This window comes from Aegilops tauschii, chromosome 3, assembly GCF_002575655.3.
Source record: "Aegilops tauschii subsp. strangulata cultivar AL8/78 chromosome 3, Aet v6.0, whole genome shotgun sequence".
In the NCBI taxonomy this organism is placed as follows: domain Eukaryota; kingdom Viridiplantae; phylum Streptophyta; class Magnoliopsida; order Poales; family Poaceae; genus Aegilops; species Aegilops tauschii.
The window spans coordinates 550,236,755-550,259,220 of record NC_053037.3 but is presented as its reverse complement, the minus strand read 5'-3'; the positions used below and the strand labels follow the sequence as shown (position 1 = coordinate 550,259,220).

The window sequence follows — 22,466 nt, the reverse complement described above, 5'->3', positions numbered from 1 at the left end:
ATATGTGGGTTTTGGGAAGTAGATGAGGTAGTACCTATTGTCCTGTTTACTATCAAACCTTTGGGAGTTACTTCTACGTTTGCTTATATTGTTATGCTATGCTCGTAGACGTGGATTGGGTTTGAGTGAATTCTTCATGACATATGTGAGGTTATTAATTTATGGTTCAACTTAAGGTGGCTACTTTAATTTACATCTGGGTGGATTGAGGCACCTGGAGAAACCAGTGTTGCCTGTATTTTTGGATATCCCGGAGTACCCGTGTGATCATCCTATGGACCGCCACACAGACTCAAAGGGATCATGAGATTATTCATGCTAGAAACTTCCGTGTGCAGCCACAAGCTATTATGGGCTCTAGGATAGTTGAGTAGGTTACATGACCTCTTGAAGAGGTGGGCTAGCAGATGTAGGGGAAAGTAGGTGTAACTGTCCACCCGGAGTAAAGAGTAGTGTTTCTGAAAGACTGTGTCTCGGTCATCCGTTTCTCAAACATCATGTAGTGCGAGAAATCAAGCGGAGGCGATCGAGTCTTGTGGGGAAAAGTGCACAAACCTCTGCAGAGTGTACAAACTAATCATGATTAGCCGTGTCCCCGGTTATGGACATCTTGAGTATCTAGTTCTTGGATTATCATGTGAATCTCATCATCATGTTACTTAATTTAATTTGATTGGGTTAATCACGTTCTTAATTGGGATTGAGTTGGAGGTATCTTCTCAATGTTTAACAACCACCATGATAGTTAAATAAAAATTTATTCCTTTGTGGTAGGGAAAAATTGGCTTTTTCGCAAAACTGTAACCATAGAGCTTTCCACCAGCCAAATATGCATGTAGTGATAGCATTATTTTGTTCATTACTCTCTATGTGTTACTTTGCCAGCATATTCCATGTGCTGACCCGTTTTTGGGCTGCAACGTATCATGTTGCAGACTTTTCAGACGACGAGTAAGGAGCCTTAGGTCGTGGTCTTATACTCAGTGATGCCGTTGGAGTTGATGGACTCACTTTATCTTCCAAGTCTTCCGCTGTTATCGTATTTTAGATGGCCTTAAGCCATATTTATTGTATTGAGTTCTCTTGAACTATTTGATGTAATAAGTGTGTGATTGCTACTTTGTTATAAATCCTTCAAAGTACTGTGCGTGTCAGCATTACCGATCCAGGGATGACACTGATGCACAGAGACTAGACTGTTTGAGGTCAAGTCGCTACAGAGATGGTATCAGAGCACACGCTGACTGTAGGACACGACCACTAAGCTAAAGCCCTAGATCACTACTCTCTTCTCATTTCTGACTCCTCTCCTTTCTTCCACTCTTTTAGGATGGCAGATGCAAGGAATAAGTTCGCGCAACCAGATGAGGATACACCTTTTGGACGACGCTTGAAGGAAGTTACTAAGTACCTAAACATCAGAATACCAAGCTTCACCGGAACCTACAACGCCACACTACCAGAAGAGGAGCGCTGGATGATTCAAGTTCAAGTTCCAGGAAGGACGTTCACGCCAATCATTGAGCCCATAGAGTTTTCCTTTGATGCACCAACCTGGAGTCTAGGAAAGAGCATGGCAGCCCACATCACCATGGGACGCATTGGAGAAGTGTACCACAATGATCTCAAGGATACTATCTATCAGATTTGTGGGCGCCGAGACGAGCAATGGGAGATGATCAGTACTAGGAAGGATAGATCTATTGCAGCTTTCATCCAGGAGTTAAACTAGCACATTCGTCGCCAGGAGAACCAGATGTGCACAAACATGATAGAACTGAAGAAGGCAAAGACTAGGATCATGGAACTGGAGGAAGAACTCAAGGCTACACGCGAGGATTATATGGAGGAAATCGTCGCACTAGTGGAGAAGAATGACGACCTAACAAAGAAGCTAGGAGTTTTCATGGGAGACCCAGCACCAGGAGGAGATGATGACGATTCTACTTGCCCGGAGAATTACATCATCATTGACGACACCGACTCGGACCCCAGTGAGGATGATTTGGAGGATGAAGCCGGAGCAGATATCATGGAGTCTTCGACTGAGCAATTTTTCTAGTAGACCACCAAATTAGTAGTAGTATTCCACCATGTATATATTATAGTCCAAGCACTTTGTAACGATAGTTAGATCGATTGTATGCCTTGTTTGAATTGATTGGAGTGATATGATTGTGTTTGTCTCATGTGCATATGGGTAGTGTTTTCCCTCTAGACCTCATTCTATTCTATTTTCTCATCTTTTCTAAACCATCAGATGCCTCCGAGACGCGACACCGGATTTGTTTTCCCACCGGAGATCACTCAGTTGATTCAGCAGCAGAATGCCCTGATGCAAGTGCTAGTTCAAAACCAAGGCAACAACAACAACAACAACCCACCACCACCACCACCTGTTGATCACTTAGCCCGATTTCTTAGGTTGAATCCGCCGGTGTTTTCCGGTAGCACCGAGCCGATTGTGGCAGATGATTGGCTCCGCAAGGTTGGAAGGGAGCTGACCACTGCAGGATGCACAGATGCGGAGAGAGTGCGTTTTGCCACACATCAGCTTGATGGACCCGCAGCATCATGGTGGGAGAATTACACAGCCACTCACCCCATTGACACTGTCACATGGGACCAGTTTCAGCAAGCTTTCCGTACTGCCCATGTTTCAGCAGGAGCTATGGCCATGAAGAAGTGTGAGTTTCGCAACTTACGCCAAGGAGGACGTACCGTTGGCAGGTACGTGGAGGATTTTAGTAAGTTAGCACGTTATGCCCCAGATGACGTTGCTACGGATGCAGCTAAGCAGGAGAAGTTTCTGGAAGGACTGAATGATGAGCTGAGCATGCAGTTGATGGTGGCAACTTTTAACAACTACCAGGAGTTGGTAGATAGAGCTCTCATGATTGCAGGGAAGCAGCAGCAGATTGAGAGTCATAAGAGGAAGTATGGACAAGGAAAGTACAGTACAGGAGCTCACCAGAAGCCTCGTTCTACCCCGAACTCGGGAGGACACCTTCAGCATAACCATGGAGGTCACAGTCACAATGGAGGAAGTTCGCACAATCATAGTGGCCCCAAGAATGGCAATGGGAACGGAGGAAGCAACGGACAGAATCGTACCAACCCATCAACCCCGGCCAAGAGGGATCTAAGCCACGTTACCTGTTTCAAGTGCCAGAAGACTGGACATTATGCCACTGATTGTCCAGAAGCAAAGAATGGAGATGGCAATGGAAGCTCGGGGAAGAAGCCGAACCCTTTCAACAGGGGACAGGTGAACCACGTTAATGTGGAGGAGGTTGAAGGACAGCCTGATGCAGTAATAGGTAAGTTCTTGGTTAAGTCATTTACTGCAATCGTTCTTTTTTATACCGGTGCATCACATTCATACATATCAAGGGGATTTGTGGATAAGTTTAAGTTGCCCACCAAAGTTCTTAGAACACCTATGTTAGTAACCTCGCTAGGAGCAGAGTATATGGCAAGCCAAGGATGTTTTCAGTTGCCATTGGCCATAGGTAGGCATGTTTTCCCCTCAGACCTAATAGTTTTGGAGTCACAAGGTTTGGATGTGATTTTGGGAATGGATTGGCTATCGATGTATGGAGGAGACATCGATTGCGCCAGTAAGACGATTTTGCTTACTACCCCAGAAGGAAGAAGGATTAAGTATGTATCCCGACATGTGCCGAAGAGGACTCAAGTGAATTCCTTATCAGGAGTTGTACAGGAGGAGGTACCAGTGGTGAAGGAATTCCCTGACGTATTTCCAGAGGAGTTGCCAGGCATGCCACCGGATAGAGACATCGAGTTATTGATTGAGCTTTTGCCAGGCACTGGGCCAATATCTAAGAGACCGTACAGGATGCCCGCTAAGGATTTGGAAGAAATTAAGACGCAGATTAAGGAGTTACTGGATAAAGGATATATTCGCCCAAGTTCGTCACCTTGGGGATCACCCGTACTTCTAGTGGAGAAGAAAGATGGATCGTTGAGGATGGTTGTTGATTATCGTGGATTGAATGAAGTAACAATCAAGAACCAGTACCCACTGCCGATGATCAATGATCTGTTTGACCGACTACAAGGAGCTAAAGTATTTTCCAAGATTGATTTGCCATCAGGATACCACCAGTTGAATATTCGAGAGCAGGATATACCCAAGACAACTTTTACCACAAGGTATGGGCTATATGAGTACACCGTTATGTCATTTGGCCTGACTAACGCACCTGCCTATTTCATGAACATGATGAACAAAGTGTTTATGGAGTTTTTGGATAAGTTCGTCATAGTGTTCATTGATGATATTCTGGTCTATTCGAAGAATGAAGAAGAGCATAAGGAGCATTTGCGTTTGGTACTTGGAAAGCTCAGAGAACATCAGTTATATGCCAAGTTCAGCAAGTGCGAGTTTTGGTTAAAGGAAGTTGGATTCCTTGGACATGTTATATCCGAAGAAGGAATAGCAGTAGATCCCACCAAGGTTAACACTGTGACGATTTGGGAAGCACCCACGACAGTTGGAGAAATCCGGAGTTTTCTTGGACTCGCAGGATATTACCGGAGATTCATCGAGAATTTCTCGAAGATTGCAAAGCCTATGACGGAGTTGTTGAAGAAGGACACCAAATTCATTTGGACTGAGGAATGTGAGGCTAGTTTCCAGGAATTGAAGAAATGTTTGGTTACAGCGCCAGTGTTGATTCTGCCAGATCAACGCAAGGATTATGAAGTATATTGCGACGCTTCTCGTCGAGGACTTGGAGCAGTGCTAATGCAGGAGGGAAGAGTTGTTTCATCTGCCTCACGACAGCTTAAACCCCATGAGTTGAATTATGCTACACATGATTTGGAGTTAGCAGCCATAGTGCATGCGTTGAAGACATGGAGACATTTTCTCATCGGAAACCATTGTGAGGTGTACACGGATCACAAGAGTTTGAAGTACATTTTCACGCAGAAGGAGTTGAATCTCAGGCAAAGGAGATGGTTGGAGCTCATTAAGGATTATGATATGAGATTGCATTATCACCCAGGGAAGGCTAACGTAGTAGCCGATGCGTTGAGCCGCAAGAGCCATGTCAACACGCTCATGACCGGAGAGTTACCCAAGAAGTTAGCAGAGGATCTTCGTGAACTATGTTTGGAAATAGTTCCAAGAGGTTTTGTAGCAGCATTGGAGATTCAGTCTACTTTGATGGATAAGATCAGAGAAGCTCAGAAAACAGACAAGGAAATTGCCGAGATAAAGGAAAGGATGAGTAAAGGAAAAGCCTAGGGATTTCGTGAGGATGAACACGATACCTTATGGTTTGAGGACCGCGTTTATGTGCCCAATGATCCGGAGATCAGGAAGTTGATTCTGCAAGAGGCCCGTGATTCACCATATTCGATTTACCCAGGAAATACCAAGATGTATTTGGATTTGAAGGATACTTTCTGGTGGACCGAAATGAAGAAGGATATTGCGGAGTATGTAGCAGTTTGTGATGTATGTCAGAGAGTAAAGGCAGAGCATCAGAAGCCAGCAGGATTGCTACAACCATTGCCGATACCCGAATGGAAGTGGGATAAGCTAGGCATGGATTTTATCAAAGGATTGCCCAGGACTCGTTCAGGCTATGACACGATATGGGTTGTGGTCGATCGTTTGACGAAGGTAGCCCAGTCCAGGCAGAAGAGTTATGCGGATTCTAAACGCAAGGAGATAGTTTACGAAGTTGGAGACAGAGTTTATCTTCGAATATCACCACTTCGAGGAGTAAAGCGCTTTGGAGTTAAGGGAAAGTTAGCGCCACGTTTTGTAGGACCATACAAAGTTTTGGAGCGTATGGGGGAAGTTGCTTACAAGTTGGAATTGCCCGAAGGATTGTCGGGAGTTCACGATGTGTTCCATGTTTCTCAGCTGAAGAAGTGCCACGCAGAGATGGCTGAGATACCACTGAGAGATACAGTGCCATTGGAAGCGATTCAACTGGATAGTGACTTGACCTATGAGGAGAAACCAGTTAAGATTCTTGAGTATGCCAGCCGAGTCACCCGCAGCAAGGTTATCAAGTTTTGCAAAGTTCAGTGGAGTCACCATAGCGAGGATGAAGCCACCTGGGAGCGAGAGGAAGATCTACGGAAGGACCACTCTCACCTATTTTCTAGCCAACCCGAATCTCGAGGACGAGATTCATCTTAAGGGGGTAGGTTTGTAACATCCCAAATTTTCAATTTGGAATGTTATACATTAGATCATCATGCATATCATATTTTATTGCATTTTGATTTGCGATCCTAGAAATTTCACGCAACTCAAGGACCCATGGAGAGAGTTGGGGATTTCGTTATTTTCATATTTGGGTTTTCTCAAATTTTGAAAATAGGATCATTTGTTTTAATTATTTTTCTCTCCGAAAATATTTCATATCAAAATATATGAGAGGGGATAAAATGACTTCTCCACAAATAATGAAATATTGGAGGAAAATATTAAAAACAAATATTTGATTTTATTTGGATTTTATTTGATTTTATTCGAATTAGGAAAAAACGCGTTTTTCAAAATTGCATTTTAGGCCCAAATAAATGCTCATCTTGTCCGACTTATTTTTCGAGGATGGGGAAAATTTATTTCGGGATTTTTGGACTCCGTTTAGTATTTCTTTTCTTACTTTTTCTGCACGTCCGAATTATTTTTTTTAAAGTCAACCGCTTTACGGGCCGTGTCCGACCCGGACACCTCAGCCCGGCCGGCCTTTAAAGCCGCGGCCCGAGCCCCGCCTCAGCCGAAGCCGCCGCCGCCCCGAAACCCTAGCCGCCGCAGCCCGCGTTGCCCCGCCGCCCGACCCGCCACCCGCCGGAGCCCCACCGCCGCCCGCCGGAGCCCCGCCGCCACCCGCCGGAGCCGCTCGCCGCCGCCGCCGTCACGCGAACCGAGGTAGCCGCCGGTTTTTCTCAAAAACCGTTCGGTTTTATTTCGAAAAGCGTTCGGTTTTATTTCGAAACCGAGATGCGTTTTTTATATTAGATTGGTTTTTTTTCTGGTTTAGTTAAATAGTGAACGCCCGTTCGTTCGTTCGTTTTAACGAACGGTTTTCGTTTTTTTTACAGACAGCGAGCGTTCGATCGTTAGCCTGTTCGTCAGTTTTTCTTTTTCTCGGATCTTCCGCGATTATTCCGGATCGCGATTTCTGATCTGTTTTTCGTTTTAGTATAACTTTTCGCTCGTTTATCGGAATCAGGCGATTCAAGCGCCTAGAGTTTCGTCTCGAAATTCTCTTTCCGTTTAACCAACTCAAACAAGTTTTTGCTACTGTAAAATTTGACTTAGATCCAGATTAGTAAACGAAGCTTGTTTCTTTCGCCGTTTGACCTTCGTTGCTTCATTTCAATTGATTATTTTTGCAAACCGGAGTTCTTAAGTTGAACTTTATCATTAGGTCTCTTGTTTTGAGTTTTATTTCATGCACCCTTGCTTGATTGCTTATGTATGTATTGTTTGTTTGCGATAGAGTACCCGGAGTGCGAAGCGTGCTACTACGAGTCTCTAGGTTTCACGGATCGTCGGCAAGGCAAGTAACACTTTGATCATACTTTTCATCACCTAGTTTTATTGCATTAGATCAATCCTCAAACAGTTGCATGATTAGGATCTGATTAATATGTGGGTTTTGGGAAGTAGATGAGGTAGTACCTATTGTCCTGTTTACTATCAAACCTTTGGGAGTTACTTCTACGTTTGCTTATATTGCTATGCTATGCTCGTAGACGTGGATTGGGTTTGAGTGAATTCTTCACGACAGATGTGAGGTTATTAATTGATGGTTCAACTTAAGGTGGCTACTTTAATTTACATCTGGGTGGATTGAGGCACCTGGAGAAACCAGTGTTGCCTGTATTTTTGGATATCCCGGAGTACCCGTGTGATCATCCTATGGACCGCCACCCATACTCAAAGGGATCATGAGATTATTCATGCTAGAAACTTCCGTGTGCAGCCACAAGCTATTATGGGCTCTAGCATAGTTGAGTAGGTTACATGACCTCTTGAAGAGGTGGGCTGGCAGATGTAGGGGAAAGTAGGTGTAACTGTTCACCCGGAGTAAAGAGTAGTGTTTCTGAAAGACTGTGTCTCGGTCATCCGTTTCTCAAACATCATGTAGTGCGAGAAATCAAGCGGAGGCGATCGAGTCTTGTGGGGAAAAGTGCACAAACCTCTGCAGAGTGTACAAACTAATCATGATTAGCCGTGTTCCCGGTTATGGACATCTTGAGTATCTAGTTCTTGGATTATCATGTGAATCTCATCATCATGTTACTTAATTTAATTTGATTGGGTCAATCACGTTCTTAATTGGGATTGAGTTGGAGGTACCTTCTCAATGTTTAACAACCACCAGGATAGTTAAATAAAAATTTATTCCTTTGTGGTTGGGAAAATTGGCTTTTCGCAAAACTGTAACCATAGAGCTTTCCACCAGCCAACTATGCATGTAGTGATAGCATTATTCTATTCATTACTCTCTATGTGTTACTTTGCCAGCATATTCCATGTGCTGACCCGTTTTCGGGCTGCAACGTATCATGTTGCAGACTTTTCAGACGACGGGTAAGGAGCCTTAGGTCGTTGTCTTATACTCAGTGATGCCGTTGGAGTTGATGGACTCACTTTATCTTCCATGCCTTCCGTTGTTATCGTATTTTAGATGGCCTTAAGCCATATTTATTGTATTGAGTTCTCTTGAACTATTCGATGTAATAAGTGTGTGATTGCTACTCTGTTATAGATCCTTCAAAGTACTGTGCGTGTCAGCATTACCGATCCAGGGATGACACTGATGCACAGAGACTAGACTGTTTGAGGTCTGGTCGCTACTGGTATTGCAGAAAGTTTGGCATCAGGCTTGAGAAGAGTCCACCAAAGACACCTCAGCTCAATGGTCGTGCAGAGAGAATGAACATGACACTCACAGAGAGGGTCACAGCTATGCCGTCTCATGCTCATTTACCTAATTCCTTTTGGGCTGAAGCATTAATGAATGATATGTATGTGGTTAACCTATCTCCCTCAGTCCCTCTTGCAGGCGATATTCCTCAGTGAGTTTGGTCAGGGAAGGAGGTATCATACAAGCACTTGAAGGTCTTTGGTTGAAGGGCATTTGTACATGTTCCAAGGGACGAGAGATCCAAGCTTGATAGCAAGACAAAGCAGTGCATCTACCTCAGCCAACCAAGTGAAGAGTTCGGCTACAGGTTGTGGGATCCAGCCAATAGGAAGATTGTGAGAAGCCGAGATGTGGTGTTCATTGAAGATGAAACAATAAAAGATATTGGGAAACCAGAGAAGCCAATGACCAACACACCTCAGCTTGACATGGATCCAATCCGTCCTCCTCTTGTGCATGACAATCATGGGGGAGATGATGACACTGAAGACAGTGGAGATGCAACTGATCAAGGCAGTACAAGTCAAAGTGACGAGCAGCCATCAAGTGATGATGATGAAGTTGGTAATGATGATGCCAACGAAAATCCACCTGATTCACCACCAGTGCAGCAGCAAAGAAGAAGTGAAAGAGGTCACATTCCTTCTTCTAAGTATCCACCACATCAATATGTGTTGATGATAGATGCAGGTGAGCCCTCATACAATGAGGAGGCAATGTCCGATGAGAACAATGAAGAATGGTCAGAAGCCATGCAGGATGAGATAAAATCCCTATATGAGAATGATACCTTTGAGTTGGTGAATCTGCCAAAGGGCAAGAAAGCACTCAAGAACAAGTGGGTGTATAGAGTGAAGACTGAAGAAAACACCTCACATCCAAGATACAAGGCTAGATTGGTTGTGAAAGGATCCAGTCAGAAAAAGGGCATTGATTATGATGAGATATTCTCTCCGGTGGTCAAGATGTCTTCGATCCAAGTTGTGCTTGGCATGGCTGCCACCATGGACTTGGAAATTGAACAACTTGATGTGAAGACTGCATTCTTACATGGTAACCTACAGGAGGAGATATACATGCAGCAGCCAGAGGGATTCATGATTGCAGGCAAGGAGCACTTAGTTTGCAAATTGAAGAAGGGCGTGTATGGCTTGAAGCAAGCTCCTCGGTAGTGGTACAAGAAGTTTGAGTCTTTTATTACTAGGCTTGGTTACCATAAAGCACAACCTGATCATTGTGTCTTTATGAAAAGGTACGCCGAGGGTGACTTCATTATTCTCTTGTTGTATGTTGATGATATGCTGATTGTTGGAAATGGCACAAAGAGGATTGCTCTCCTCAAGAAGGCACTGACTAAATCATTTGACATGAAGGATTTAGGACCAGCTAAGCAAATACTTGGCATGAAGATCTTCCATGATAGATCAAAGAAGCTGCTTTGGCTCTCACAAGAAAGATACATTGAGAAGGTACTTGAAAGGTTCAATATGAAAGATGCAAAATCTGTTATTCTCTCCACTTGCAGGCCATCACAAACTGAATTCTAAACAATGTCCTACAAGCAAAAAGGAGAAAGAAGAAATGAGGAAAGTACCTTACCAATCTACTTTGGGCAGTTTGATGTATGCCATGGTATGCACTAGGCCTGACATTGCCTATGTAGTTGGAGTTGTTAGCCGGTTCATGACAAATCTAGGTAAAGCTCACTAGGAAGCAGTTAAGTGGATTCTCAGGTATCTCAGGGGAACTTCTACATCTTGTTTATGCTTTGGAAGTGGTGATCCTGTATTGCAGGGCTATACAGATGCAGATTATGCTGGTGACAAGGATCGTAGGAAGTCCATACCTGATGACTTATGCAGGGGGAGCAGTGTCATCGCAATCAAGATTGCAGAAATGTGTTTCTACATAACTACAAAAGTTGAGTACATTGCAGCAGTTGATGCTGGAAAGGAAGTTTTGTGGATGAATAACTTCTTGCAAGAGCTCGGCATGAAGCAAGAGAAGTATGTTCTATTTTGTGACAGTCAGAGTGCTATTCATCTTGCCAAGAATTCAAGCTATCACTCTCAAACCAAGCACATTGATGTGAGGTACCATTGGATTCGAGATGTTGTGAGTTCCAAGTTGTTGAAACTTGAGAAGATCCATACCGACGACAATGGTTCGGATACGATGACCAAGATATTGCCAAATGAGAGGCTACAAGCATGTTGCAAGGTAGAGGGCATGGCGGTGCCTCCCTCATGAGTTGGAGGGGGAGATTTGTTGGGATATCCTCCTCATGTGGGCTGTGAGGAGATGACCATTTGAGGCCTTTTAGGCAGCCCAAAGAGGTGCAGAAGCCCACTACCCATTAGAGTTATGACCTAGGGTCATTTTGGACTTTGCACATGAGAGGATGGGGATGCTTTACCCTCCATCCAGCAGCCACCACCAAGTGTGACGAAATCGGTTCATCCTCCAAGAGAGAAGAAGAGAGAAAACCAAGAGAGCAAGGGAAGAAGAGGAAGATTGAAGGAAGAAACAATGGGAGCTCCCCCCAAGGTGTGATGGTCCAGATCCACTACCTTGTCTCCTTCAAGCTTCGATTCCACCATCTTTGGTGAGATTGTTCCAATCCCTAGTTCTTGAGCCCCAAATCTTGTTGTGTTCGTCTAAATTCAGAAATCTTGATGTATGAGATCCTCTAGTGCTGTCTAGAGAAGAACTTCTTGTATCCCACATTTGATAATATTGGAAGAGGATTTTGGTGGCTTCGGCCCGTGGTTTTTCCCCTCAAGTTGGGGGGGTTTCCACGTAAAAATTTGGTGTCTCTTTGTTGATGCTTGCTGCTGTCCAGAAACTTACTCCTACCACAAGACACTAGGCTGAGGAGTGTTGCCTGCTGAATAATATATTCTACCTCCATATATGCTGTTGCATATGTTTCCTTACGTGCTAAGCAACGATCCTTGAATTAGTACATGATGTGGTGCTGAGATTACTTTGTTTCTGCTGCAGTTTTCAGTTAACCACAAGTGCATTCGTGTGCTCATTTCCCAACATGTCCTTGATTGAATTTGTTCTAGTTAAGATAGCCCGATCATAAAATATAGTTTCTCACTGTTTTTCTAACTATTAGAGCATCTCCAATAGATGGTCCAAATTTTGGTGGTCCAAAACCAGATATGTAAAATATGGACCGCCAAATGGTGCATTTTGGAGCTTCGAAATATTCTCAACTCCAACAGATGGTCCAAATCGGAGATGTAAAAGAGCTTCTCCAACAGGTGGTTCAAAACAAGATGTAAAAAACCGGCCAGCAGCCGTGCGAACACCTTGTGCGCGCGGTGGAAGAAGATGGCCGCTGGTTGGATTGGCTGCTGCGGACGGTTGCGGTCAGCTGCGGACAGCGGCGGTGATGAGAGCTAGCTTGGCGGCCGGGCGAAGAGGAGCTCGACGGGTGGCGAAGAGGAGTTCGGCGGCCGACAGGGAGGATTTCGTGCGGGCTAGGTGCGACGGTTGTGCAACCGGCGACAGGGCCGTGGAGAGGCCCGCGGCCGACGGGGAGGAGGTCGGCGGCGTCCTAAGGACCCGGCGGAGGCCTACAGGGCCAGCCGAACCGCCGGAGGCGCCGAATCCCACCGTGGCTGCCTCCCGATTCGGCGGCGCCCGGGCGGCTGTGAGACGGCTTCCGGCGAGGGAGGCGACGGGGGGCAATGGCGGCAGAGGGCGGCGGCGGGGATTCGGGGCGGTGGCGGCGGGGATTTGGGCGGTGGCGGCGGCGATTTCCGGCCAGCTGGTGTTCGGGCGGGCGGACGAGCGCGATTGTGAAATGAAATGAAGGGCGGTTAAACGTTGGCGGGCGGCCGCCGAATTTGAAGCAGTTGTATCTCGCGATGCAAATTTGCACCGCGAGATTTGTATTTTACATCACCGAGAGGCCGCGGTATTGGAGCAGCGTTTTTAATCTAGACGGTCCAAAAGTTAGGTATTTTTGCATGTGGACCGTCTATTGGAGATGCTCTTATACTCGCACAGCTCGCTGTACCACTTGTTGGTCAGAGCGAGAGGGCCACCATTTATTCTAATATAAGGTGTATTGGTTTCCGTGCAAGTTAACCATTTGAAAGTTTGACCAAGATTATAGAATAGAATAGAAAGATTTGCAATACCTAATAGATAAAATATGAAACTACCTTTCATGATTGATCAAATTATATAAATTTCATATTGTGAATATTGATATATTTTTCTAAAAACTTGGTTAAACATGCACTCGTTTGACTTTTGAAAAAACAAATAAACCTTATATAAAGAAACGGAGGGATTAACATTTCAAACTTTTGTCCAAAAGGACCCCCTGGCCAACGGAATTGTCAAAAAGGACTACCCGTGGATAAATTTGACAAAAAAGACCCCCTGGGCCGTGGCGGCAGGTGCGGCAGGCGACACGTGGCACCTGCCGCCACGCCGGGAGGCGGCGGGCCCTACCGCCACAGCAGGAGGCGGCCACCCAGGCGAACGGTATTCCGTGCACTGCCCGAGGCGAATGGAACGGGGCGGGCCAGGCGGGCCCCGCCGCCACGGCCGGAGGCGGCCTCTCCTGGCGCGGTCGCTGGCGGGCGGACAGCCCCTGTTGCGCGTGGGCCCCGCCAGTGGGCCTCGCCGCCACTGCCGAAGGCGGCCTCCTCCTGGCGCGCTGGCTGGCTGACAGCCTCTGCTGCGCACGGGCCGAGGCGCGGGCCAGGCCGCCACTGTTGCTGGCGGCATCATTTCTTATGCATGCGCGGGAAAACGCCACTGATTCCGTGACTGACGGCGCTCATTCCCATGCTTTGAAAATTGCTGCTGCAGGTGAGGTGACAGCACCCAAGAGCGTGATTTCCGCGCGGGGATATGGACGCTGCGGAACCTGTTGTGCCGACACTACAGGGATCCTAAAATTTCCCGCCTAATTTCCTCTGTTCTCGCTTATTTTCGCGGCATCATTTATCGTCTGAGCCTATAAAAGGAGACACCGAGGCTCTCGTCCAGCCATCCTCAAAATCGCCAGTGCGCAAAGTGTGTAACACATTTTTTCAGTCGGTATGAGTTTGCCTTGTTCGGATCAAAGCATTAGGATGAGGAAAATGAAGAATGCAAGTTTGCCTCCGGGGGTGGCAGTCCTGCGGTGTTGGTGTGGCGATCTTTGCAAGGTGAAGGAGGTGACAGATTTTTCAGATTGGTTGGGCATGAAGTTTTTCATGTGCGCCAATTATGAGGAAGATCCAGCCGTAGCTATTTCAGAGTACGACAAGCCTCCGGTATGCTTTAACCATCACGAATAGATATTGTTGGTATTTTGATTGATTCTTTAATAACATTCTTGTTTCTTGTTGTAGTCTCCTCCGCCTCTGTGCATGTACTATCGTTGGATTGACACGGAGATGCCTGCTTGGGCAGTGACTGAGATTCGTGAAAGAAGTCGCCGTGCGTGGAATAGTTTCTATGCGGAAGAGCGACGCGAGAAGGCGGAAGCTGAGGAGAAAGCAGAGCAAGAGAGAGAGAGTTAAAAGAATACTATGCGGAGCAACACCGTTTTTTTCAGGATTTAGGAAAGAAAAACAGGGAAGAGGCTCGTCACATGGAGGAGCAGGAACGACAGCGAAAGGAGGCTTGTGAGGCGGAGAGGCAGAGAAAGAAAGAAAGGGCTCGTGAGGCCAAGGCAGTAGAAGAAGCTGGCGATGGAAAAGGAAAATATCCACGCTGGACTCAGTAGATTCCTGTGGTAGTATTTTAAATTTTGCAATCATTTGTATCTTTATTTCTGCAGTTTAATGTAGCTTTATTTCAGTAGTTAAATGTAGCTTTATTTCGATTCTACGATGTATCTTATTTTCAGTTGTACCATGTCGTAATGGAAAAAATATAGTTTTAGAATAAAGTAGTGGCATTTTCTTTCCCTCCACTAATATCGAACATCGTGCAACAACTACAAAATGAAATTAAGATAGAACATAATGCCCTACAATAAGAGAGTACAAACTAATAATGCAAGTACATCTGAATTAAACGGTAGAACTGGAATACAGCTTAAAAACTACATGAAGGCATCATCGTCATCCTCCGTCGATGCAGAACTCTTGCCCTTCGAGGATGCAGAACTCTTACCCTTGGATGATGCAGAACTCTTGCTCTTCGAGGATGCGGTACTCTTGCCCTTAGACGATGCAGAACTCTTGCCCTTTGACGATGTAGAACCCGGAAGCGGCGGCATGAAGATATCATCTTCATCCTCGCTCTCCTCGGTCCATAAAAATCGATGCTTTTCTGCAGTCCTTCTGAAAGTTTCACTCTTCGGCTCCACTACATTCTTCCACCTTGCATGCAACCTAAGAAGTTCTTTACGTACCTCCTCATAGGTCCTTTCAGGCCACCCAGACCTACGTAATTGGTGAGCCAACTCATTCATTATGGTGTCACTACCGGTGAGTTCGTCCCATGTAAAAACCCAGGTTGCAGTGACGTCGCGACCGCCCTCTGGGGAGGAACATCTTCTTCTTCGCTTGACTTGGAAGACGCGGGAGAGTGATCGTCATCATCTAGCACCTCTGGCAATCCCTCCACGTGTTCACTCATGTCAACGGCCGCAGACCAATATCCTGTGTCATACACAGGCTGGTCGCCCGTCGGTTCTGATGGGCCGATGCTAGGGGCTGATGTGATGGCCAACTCGACCTCACCGCCCCTGCTACTGCATCCGGCAACATCAGTGACTGAAATGAACTCCACATACACCATCGGCTGACCAAACACTGGGTTATAGGGATTGCTTGCAAACCTCATGTACGACCCCCACGACTGATCGCCTGTGACAGGCCACAAACCCCAACGGGCAGCTGTCCCATCATTTGCTCCGTCAGCGACGAAGGCCTCCATTGTCATTTTCCCCCCTGCATCCCTGGGCCAAACACCGCTCGGATGCACCTTCTGACAGTTGCGTAACCCACGTTGACCATGTCTCTAACTACAACTGTAGTCGACTCGCACAAGGACACATCCACCCGAAAGGACCGTCGCGTAAGACGTTCCATAGTACACTACTAAATTTTCCATAGTACCTAACCAACATGCATGTTTACATTTCAAACAATTAGTAACTAAACATTTAGTAGTACGATGACAACATTTACATATCATACGACTAAAATAATAATTGTATTTTCGTTACAAATATTCGGTTTGTTTTTACAATCATTTGCTTACAATTTCCGGGGTTGTTTGGTTAACGAGTATTTAGAGATCTATTTTTTTCTCAAACTCGTCTACGAGCGTCACAAACTAAAACTCTATTTGCTTTTCTCTAACTACCCCAAAAATATCCTTAATTGATTCTCGTAACATGCAAAAACTGAGCTTTTGGAAAAATGACTATTAGTAAAAACTAATTTTCTTACAACAGGTTATGACAAAACCGATGGTAATTACTCGCTATCCAAATAACCACTAAACATAATAGTACGATAATAACATTTTAATATCATATGATTAAAACATTTAATTTCTTCCGGCTTTATATAATTTTTTCATATCATACGATAACAATCATTTATTTACAAATAATAATATTTGTAGCGGCATGCACATTATTCACAACAGTACATCAATACAAAAAATATTAACAAAACTACGGCGTCATTTTATACCTTAGCTCCAATATGGATGTGCTTGCGAATGCGATTAAGAGTCAAAATAGTTCCAATAAATATCCGTCACCAGTACTATATAAACGGAGTCAACCTATTATCACATGAAAATCAATATTACACACGGATTTTTCTTCCTGCTATCAAAAGTATGAAAATAGCACTTGCATGTATGTGATCATCACCTCAAAAGGGACAGTGAAGATGGAAGCACAATTTCTCCAATCACGGCATCTCCTCCTTGTTTGCTACTAAGATGAATTATTTTACCTAATTACATACATCATTAAGTACATTAGCACGTAATCTTAACATATAAAATTTAGATTATTGTGACAAAACAAAGTAGACCTACGGTTTCCTAACTATAGACTTAGTAATAAACATACCACATGAAATAACATACCAATTTTTTTCTTAATTACCGTATTAAGATCTTCTCGCATGTCAATACTAATGGACGCAGCTAACATTGATACAACATCTTGAACCTACTCTTCTAAAGAAAATAGTATAAATGCAACATCTGTAGTTTCAAATTGTTTCTAACCTCTAAGCACTAACATCGCATAGCTAATGAGGAGCTAAAAGACTAACTAATTACCACCCTGCATGCACAAAAAAATCAATGTATTGCAAAACTCATACCTTGATCTTCAACTTCGTGCTTCACTTCGCTAGGCAAATCCTACTGCTCAAGCTCTAAATGACTCCAAAAATTGATGAAATAATGTTTAACACAACACAAAACACATAGTTATGAACTAAACAAAAAGAGTAAAAACATCATGCATGCGAACGAAACCAACAAAAATGGATAGACCTTACCTTCTTCTATCTTTTCTTCAACTACACCATATTCAAAATCCAACTCTAAATCGCCCTAAATCACGAGTGAAAGTGCCTAGTGAGTTTATCTTTCTCTCTGTTCTTACACACTCAGAGATGAGAAGAGGAGGCAGAGACGGTGTGCTTGCGCTCGGAGCTTTGAGAAGAGGAGGCAGAGATGTATACTATATAAAAGGAAGAGGATCCCTGTAGTGTCGGCACAATAGGTTCCCGCAGCGAGTGAGTGATTCCTGCAGTGCCGTCGCGTCCGCTGAAGAAAGCCGGAGTGATTCCCGCCTGTCAAATTCATTGTCGTCCGCGCATAGGAATGAGCGCCGTTTGCAACAGGGAAAATCGCCCTAAATCACGCGCGTGGGAATCAGCGCGTGCAAAGCAACAAGCAATCACGCGTGGGAATGAGCGCGGGGCGTCTGTGTCCGTTGTCGCGTCAGGGAAAGATGTCGCCTCCTCCCGTGGCGGCCTGGCCCACTCCTCGGCCCGCGCGCAGCAGGGGCTGTCGGCCAGGGAGCGGCAGTGGCAGCGCTCGCCGCCTCTCTCGGTGGCGGCAGGGCCCACCTGGCCCGCCCCGTTCCGTCGCGGCGGTGTGAGTAGCTGGGATTACCGTTCGCCTCGGTGAAAGAACATGCGGTGCCCCCATGTTTGGTTTTGGTAATTGATGACAATCTCTATGGACTAATGGTTGCCTTGAGTTATATTTGAAGGATTTGTCCATAGGATTTTCTTGGAGTCCATTTGTTGGTTTCAAGGAGAGTTTGTGATGACCAAGGTGCCATTCAAGGAATTACCTAAAGATTGGTCATGTGAGAGGTTGATCAAGACTAAGTCATAGAGTGAGTCAAGTTGATCAACACACAAAGCGTAGAAGATGTACCGAGAGGGATCAAGCGATCCCATGGTTGTGGTGTGCAAGTTCAAGTGAAGCATCACGAAGAGATCAAATGCTTGAAACTTGCCGTCCATTGTGGTGACAATGGACTTGTGAAGATGTGCGGAAGAGTGGCTCACCCATAGTGGAGTATGGGGGAGCAATCAACTAGTCTTCATCGAGCCAACGCAATCAAGAAAGGTGGTCCAACTGGAGGGAGTCAAGATCATCATCATCTAGCTCAAGTGGACCATGTGCAAGGCAAAGGTTTGCCCTTGATAGGTTTTCCTTTTTACCGGTCTCATGATGGTAGTTGGGAGACCGGGTTTTAGGTTCGATGGTCGTACTATCAAGGGGGGCTCTCGATGAGTAACTTGATCGTATCATTCGTAGAGAGCTCAAACCATTGCATCCTTGCATCATCTTTCTTGGTTCTTGTTTGTTTCTCTTTGTGAGTTTTGGAGCTTATGGTCATCTTGATGACAAGCTCGAGTTCATCGAAAACGGAGTTCACATGCATCTTCTATGATGTTTTCGATGTTGGAGGTTCTGCCGGTTCTTCTCTGTTGGAGGTTTCTCTCCTCTTCCTGACATGCATCTTTGCTGTTTTGATGCTATTCGTTGTCTTGTATCCAACAAGCTTGAGTTTGCTCAATTCAGAGCTCATTTGCAGAAGTTATGGCAGTTCTGGTTTTCCTTGGAGCGTACTTGTTTTCGTGGAAGTGGCATAAGGTTGGCGCCAGCGGTAGTACCGCTGGACCGGAGCGGTAGTACCGCTGGACCGGAGCGGTAGTACCGCCTATCGCCACAAGCGGTAGTACCGCTGTCCCACAGCGGTAGTACCGCCCATGGCCATAAGCGGTAGTACGGCTCCAGTTCCGCGCTGGTACCGCCTCGACTCGAGATGTGGTTTTCTCGTGTCGGGTTCAACGGCAGTAGTAGCAGCAGTAGGAGCGGTAGTACCGCTCGTGTGTGGTAGTACCGCGGCTACCACCGCCCCTAGTACCGCTGGGCCAAGCGGCAGTACCGCTGCGGCCAACGGTGGTACCGCTGGCTCCAGCGGTAGTGCCGCTCATTCGGCTCTGCCTCGCCCTCTGTTTTGCTCCGTTCTGTGTTCTACCGCCCGGGCGGTAGTACCGCTCCCTTGAGCGGTAGTACCGCTCCTGCGCGGACTGAGCACATAACAGTTGGATTCGGGAGCTCCTATAAAAGGGGGTCTTCTTCCCCATTCAACCTTATCTTTTAAGCTCATGTTCTTCCCCCATTGTTGACCTTCTTCGACCTTGTTAACTCTCAATCCCTCCAATGGTTCTTGCTAGTTCTTGAGGGAAAAAAGAGAGGAGATCTAGATCCACGTTTCCACCAATCACTTTCTCATCTAAGTGAGGGGAACCCCTTGGATCTAGATCTTGGAGTTCTTCGTGTTCTTCTTTCGTTCTTCCTCTCATTTTCCTCCCTAGTATTAGTTGCTTTGGTGGGATTTGGGACAGAAGGACTTGGGCACTCCATGTGCCCTTGCCATTGCATTTGGTTTATCGGTTTGAGTTCTCCACGTGATACGTGGAAGTTACAAGTTGAGAAGCTTATTACCGGTGACCGCCCCCAAGGGTTGCCATTTGTACGGGTTCGGTGACCGCCCTCAAGGGTCCCTTAGTGGAATCACGGCATCTTGCATTGTGCGAGGGCGTGAGGAGATTACGGTGGCCCTAGTGGTTTCTTGGGGAGCATTGTGCCTCCACACCGCTCCAAACGGAGCTTAGCATCCGCGGGTGTGAACTTCGGGATACATCGTCGTCTCCGAGTGCCTCGGTTATCTCTTACCCAAGCCCTTTACTTATGCACTTTACTTTGTGATAGCCATATTGTTCTTTGTCATATATCTTGCTATCACATAGTTGCTTATCTTGCTTAGCATAAGTTGTTGGTGCACTTAGGTGAGCCTAGTTGTTGTAGGTTTTGTGCTTGACAAATTAACCGTTAGGTTTATTCCGCATTTGTTCAAGCCTCTACCGTAATTATTTTAAAACGCCTATTCACCCCTCCCCCTCTAGGCGACATCCACGATCTTTCACTCGGTGGCCGCCTCCTGCAGTGGCGGCAGGGACCGCCGCCTCCTGGCGTGGCGACAGGTGCCACGTGTCGCCTGCCGCACCTGCCGCCACTAGTGAGGGGGTTCTTTTTTGACAATTTTATTCGCAGGTAGTCCTTTTTGGCAATAGGTTCGACGGGGGGCCTTTTGGACAAAAAATCTAACATTTCTTGTACTATCAGTAGACTGTAGTACCGAAAGTCCGGCATTAACATTTCTCGAAAAGATGCACCGCAAAGATTTGCCATGTGGGGCCGGCCAGCTCTCGCAGCTTCCCCACCTCCCCGTCGCCGCAGCCCGCACGTCGGCTGACGCTTCCCGTTTCGTCCGCCATCATTTTTCCGTTCCTCGGGAACGGCGCGATGACGTGCCCCGCAACAGTTCTTCTGCGCCGGAAAGCCCCGCAGCCACACAGAAACGCTTCCCCCCGCCGCCGCGTGGGCCGACCTGTCAGGGAACGGATAACGCCCAATCAACTAGACGATGCGGCCATGACTCGGCCGAGGACGCGTGCAGCTTTTCTTTTCTCTTCTTTACCCTATCCGGAACGCCCATCATCGCCTCGACCCAACGGAATGCCCAAAACGGCATTCGTTCTCGTCCCACTGGCTGACGCTGGGCCGGGGCGCTTCCGGGTCCCACATGTCCGCGTCTAAACAGGCCACGGGGGCCGCAGTTTGTTGGTTCGTTAGGTGCCGTGCGTGGACTGTGATGCTGACCGGGCCCCAACTGGGGATCGAAGGAGCGGGGCCCGCGCGAGCCACTGGGCCGTGGGGCATATATATGCCCTTTTCCCGCCGGCGAATCCCATTCCTTCTCCTCTCGTCTCCAGCTCCTCCTCCTTCCTCGCGCGCGCTCCTCTGCTCTGTTCTCCTCTCCTTGTGCGCTAGTGTTCACCAAGATCAGGCAAACGGCCACGCGCGAGCTCGCCATGGAGCGTACCGGCGGCAAGGGCGACGACGACTCGCGGCTGATGCGCGACCTCTGCACGCTGCTCGTCACCATCATCGCCCCCGTCGCGGCGGCGTCCTCGACGAACTCGCCCCGGAGGCCCGTGGCGCGGCGCCCGCGGGGCGGCATGTCGCCGGCGGGCGCGGCGTCGATGCTTCTGGGCGCGTCGATGGCGCTGATGCTTTGCGGGTCCGTGACGTTCGCCATCGGCTTCCTCCTCATGCCGTGGGTCGCCGGCGTCGCGCTGCTCTTCGGCTTCGCCGGCGTCATCTCCACCCTCTCCTCCGGCCTCCTCCCCTCGTCCTCCTCCAAGGAGCAACGGCTGCGGACGCCGACGCAAGGGCGTGTCCGTGCCTCTGCCCCGATGAGCTCTGTCCCGGATAAGCTCGTGGCGTGGCGTTGAGCTGTTCTTGAAATTTAGTTAATTAATTAAATTAGGGCGGGATTAGGATGGGTAATTCCTGTGTAAAAAAGCTTCCCTTTTGCTGTTGTTGTACGTTTCCAGTCGCAAGAGATGCCGATGATTTACTACCGGCAGAAGCAACATTTGTTATATGTGTTGATTGTTTCGTGTCGAGAATTCTGTGCACGGATGGCAAACGTGCTTCGCTACTCTGCTTCGTCAGACCAGAAAACTGAGACGTCTCTCCGGTGCACGTATATATCTCTCAATCTCTGTCCGCGTCGATCTCGTAATTTCTGCAGTGTGTACTACTTTGCCACGGCAACTTTTGTGTTTTGTCGTGGTGAGACGTGAGAGAGGTGTGCAAGTACAAGCATGGCTTGGGATGCACTGGTCGTCGGGGCTAACTGAAGCCTGAAGGCGATGTGAATGTTGGGTGTGCGCTTTACCTGATCGGGTTGGGCGATTACGTGTTAAAGTGCTTGGAAGCAACGAGCAGCTCAACTCTTGTGGTTGTTGTCAGATGATTATGGGGGGATTTCATTTTCACGCCCGAGCTCTCTTCGTTGCTGTAGCACTAATCAGTGTCTACGTTCGGGACCTGTTTCAGCTGCCATTCCCTGCTCCTGAACTGTCATGTTCATCATCGAAGTTTCAGCACGCCTGACTCACGGGACCCGCAGGGCAGCGACTCCCAGAGCAACCACGC

General features: G+C 46.9%; 1 protein-coding gene and 1 long non-coding RNA gene across 2 annotated transcripts; both read left to right on the top strand.

The window, feature by feature from the left end:
- The first annotated feature begins 14,047 nt into the window (after window positions 1-14,047).
- On the top strand, window positions 14,048-14,565 carry LOC141021047 (uncharacterized). Its single transcript, XR_012181047.1, has 2 exons — window positions 14,048-14,218; window positions 14,297-14,565. It is a non-coding gene; the product is annotated as an uncharacterized lncRNA (long non-coding RNA).
- Window positions 14,566-21,203: 6,638 nt separating this feature from the next.
- On the top strand, window positions 21,204-21,909 carry LOC109759631 (uncharacterized). The gene has a single exon (XM_020318457.4). It carries the CDS (start codon window positions 21,335-21,337, stop codon window positions 21,755-21,757), a length of 423 nt encoding a protein of 140 aa, XP_020174046.1. The 5' UTR covers window positions 21,204-21,334; the 3' UTR covers window positions 21,758-21,909.
- Window positions 21,910-22,466: the final 557 nt, after the last annotated feature.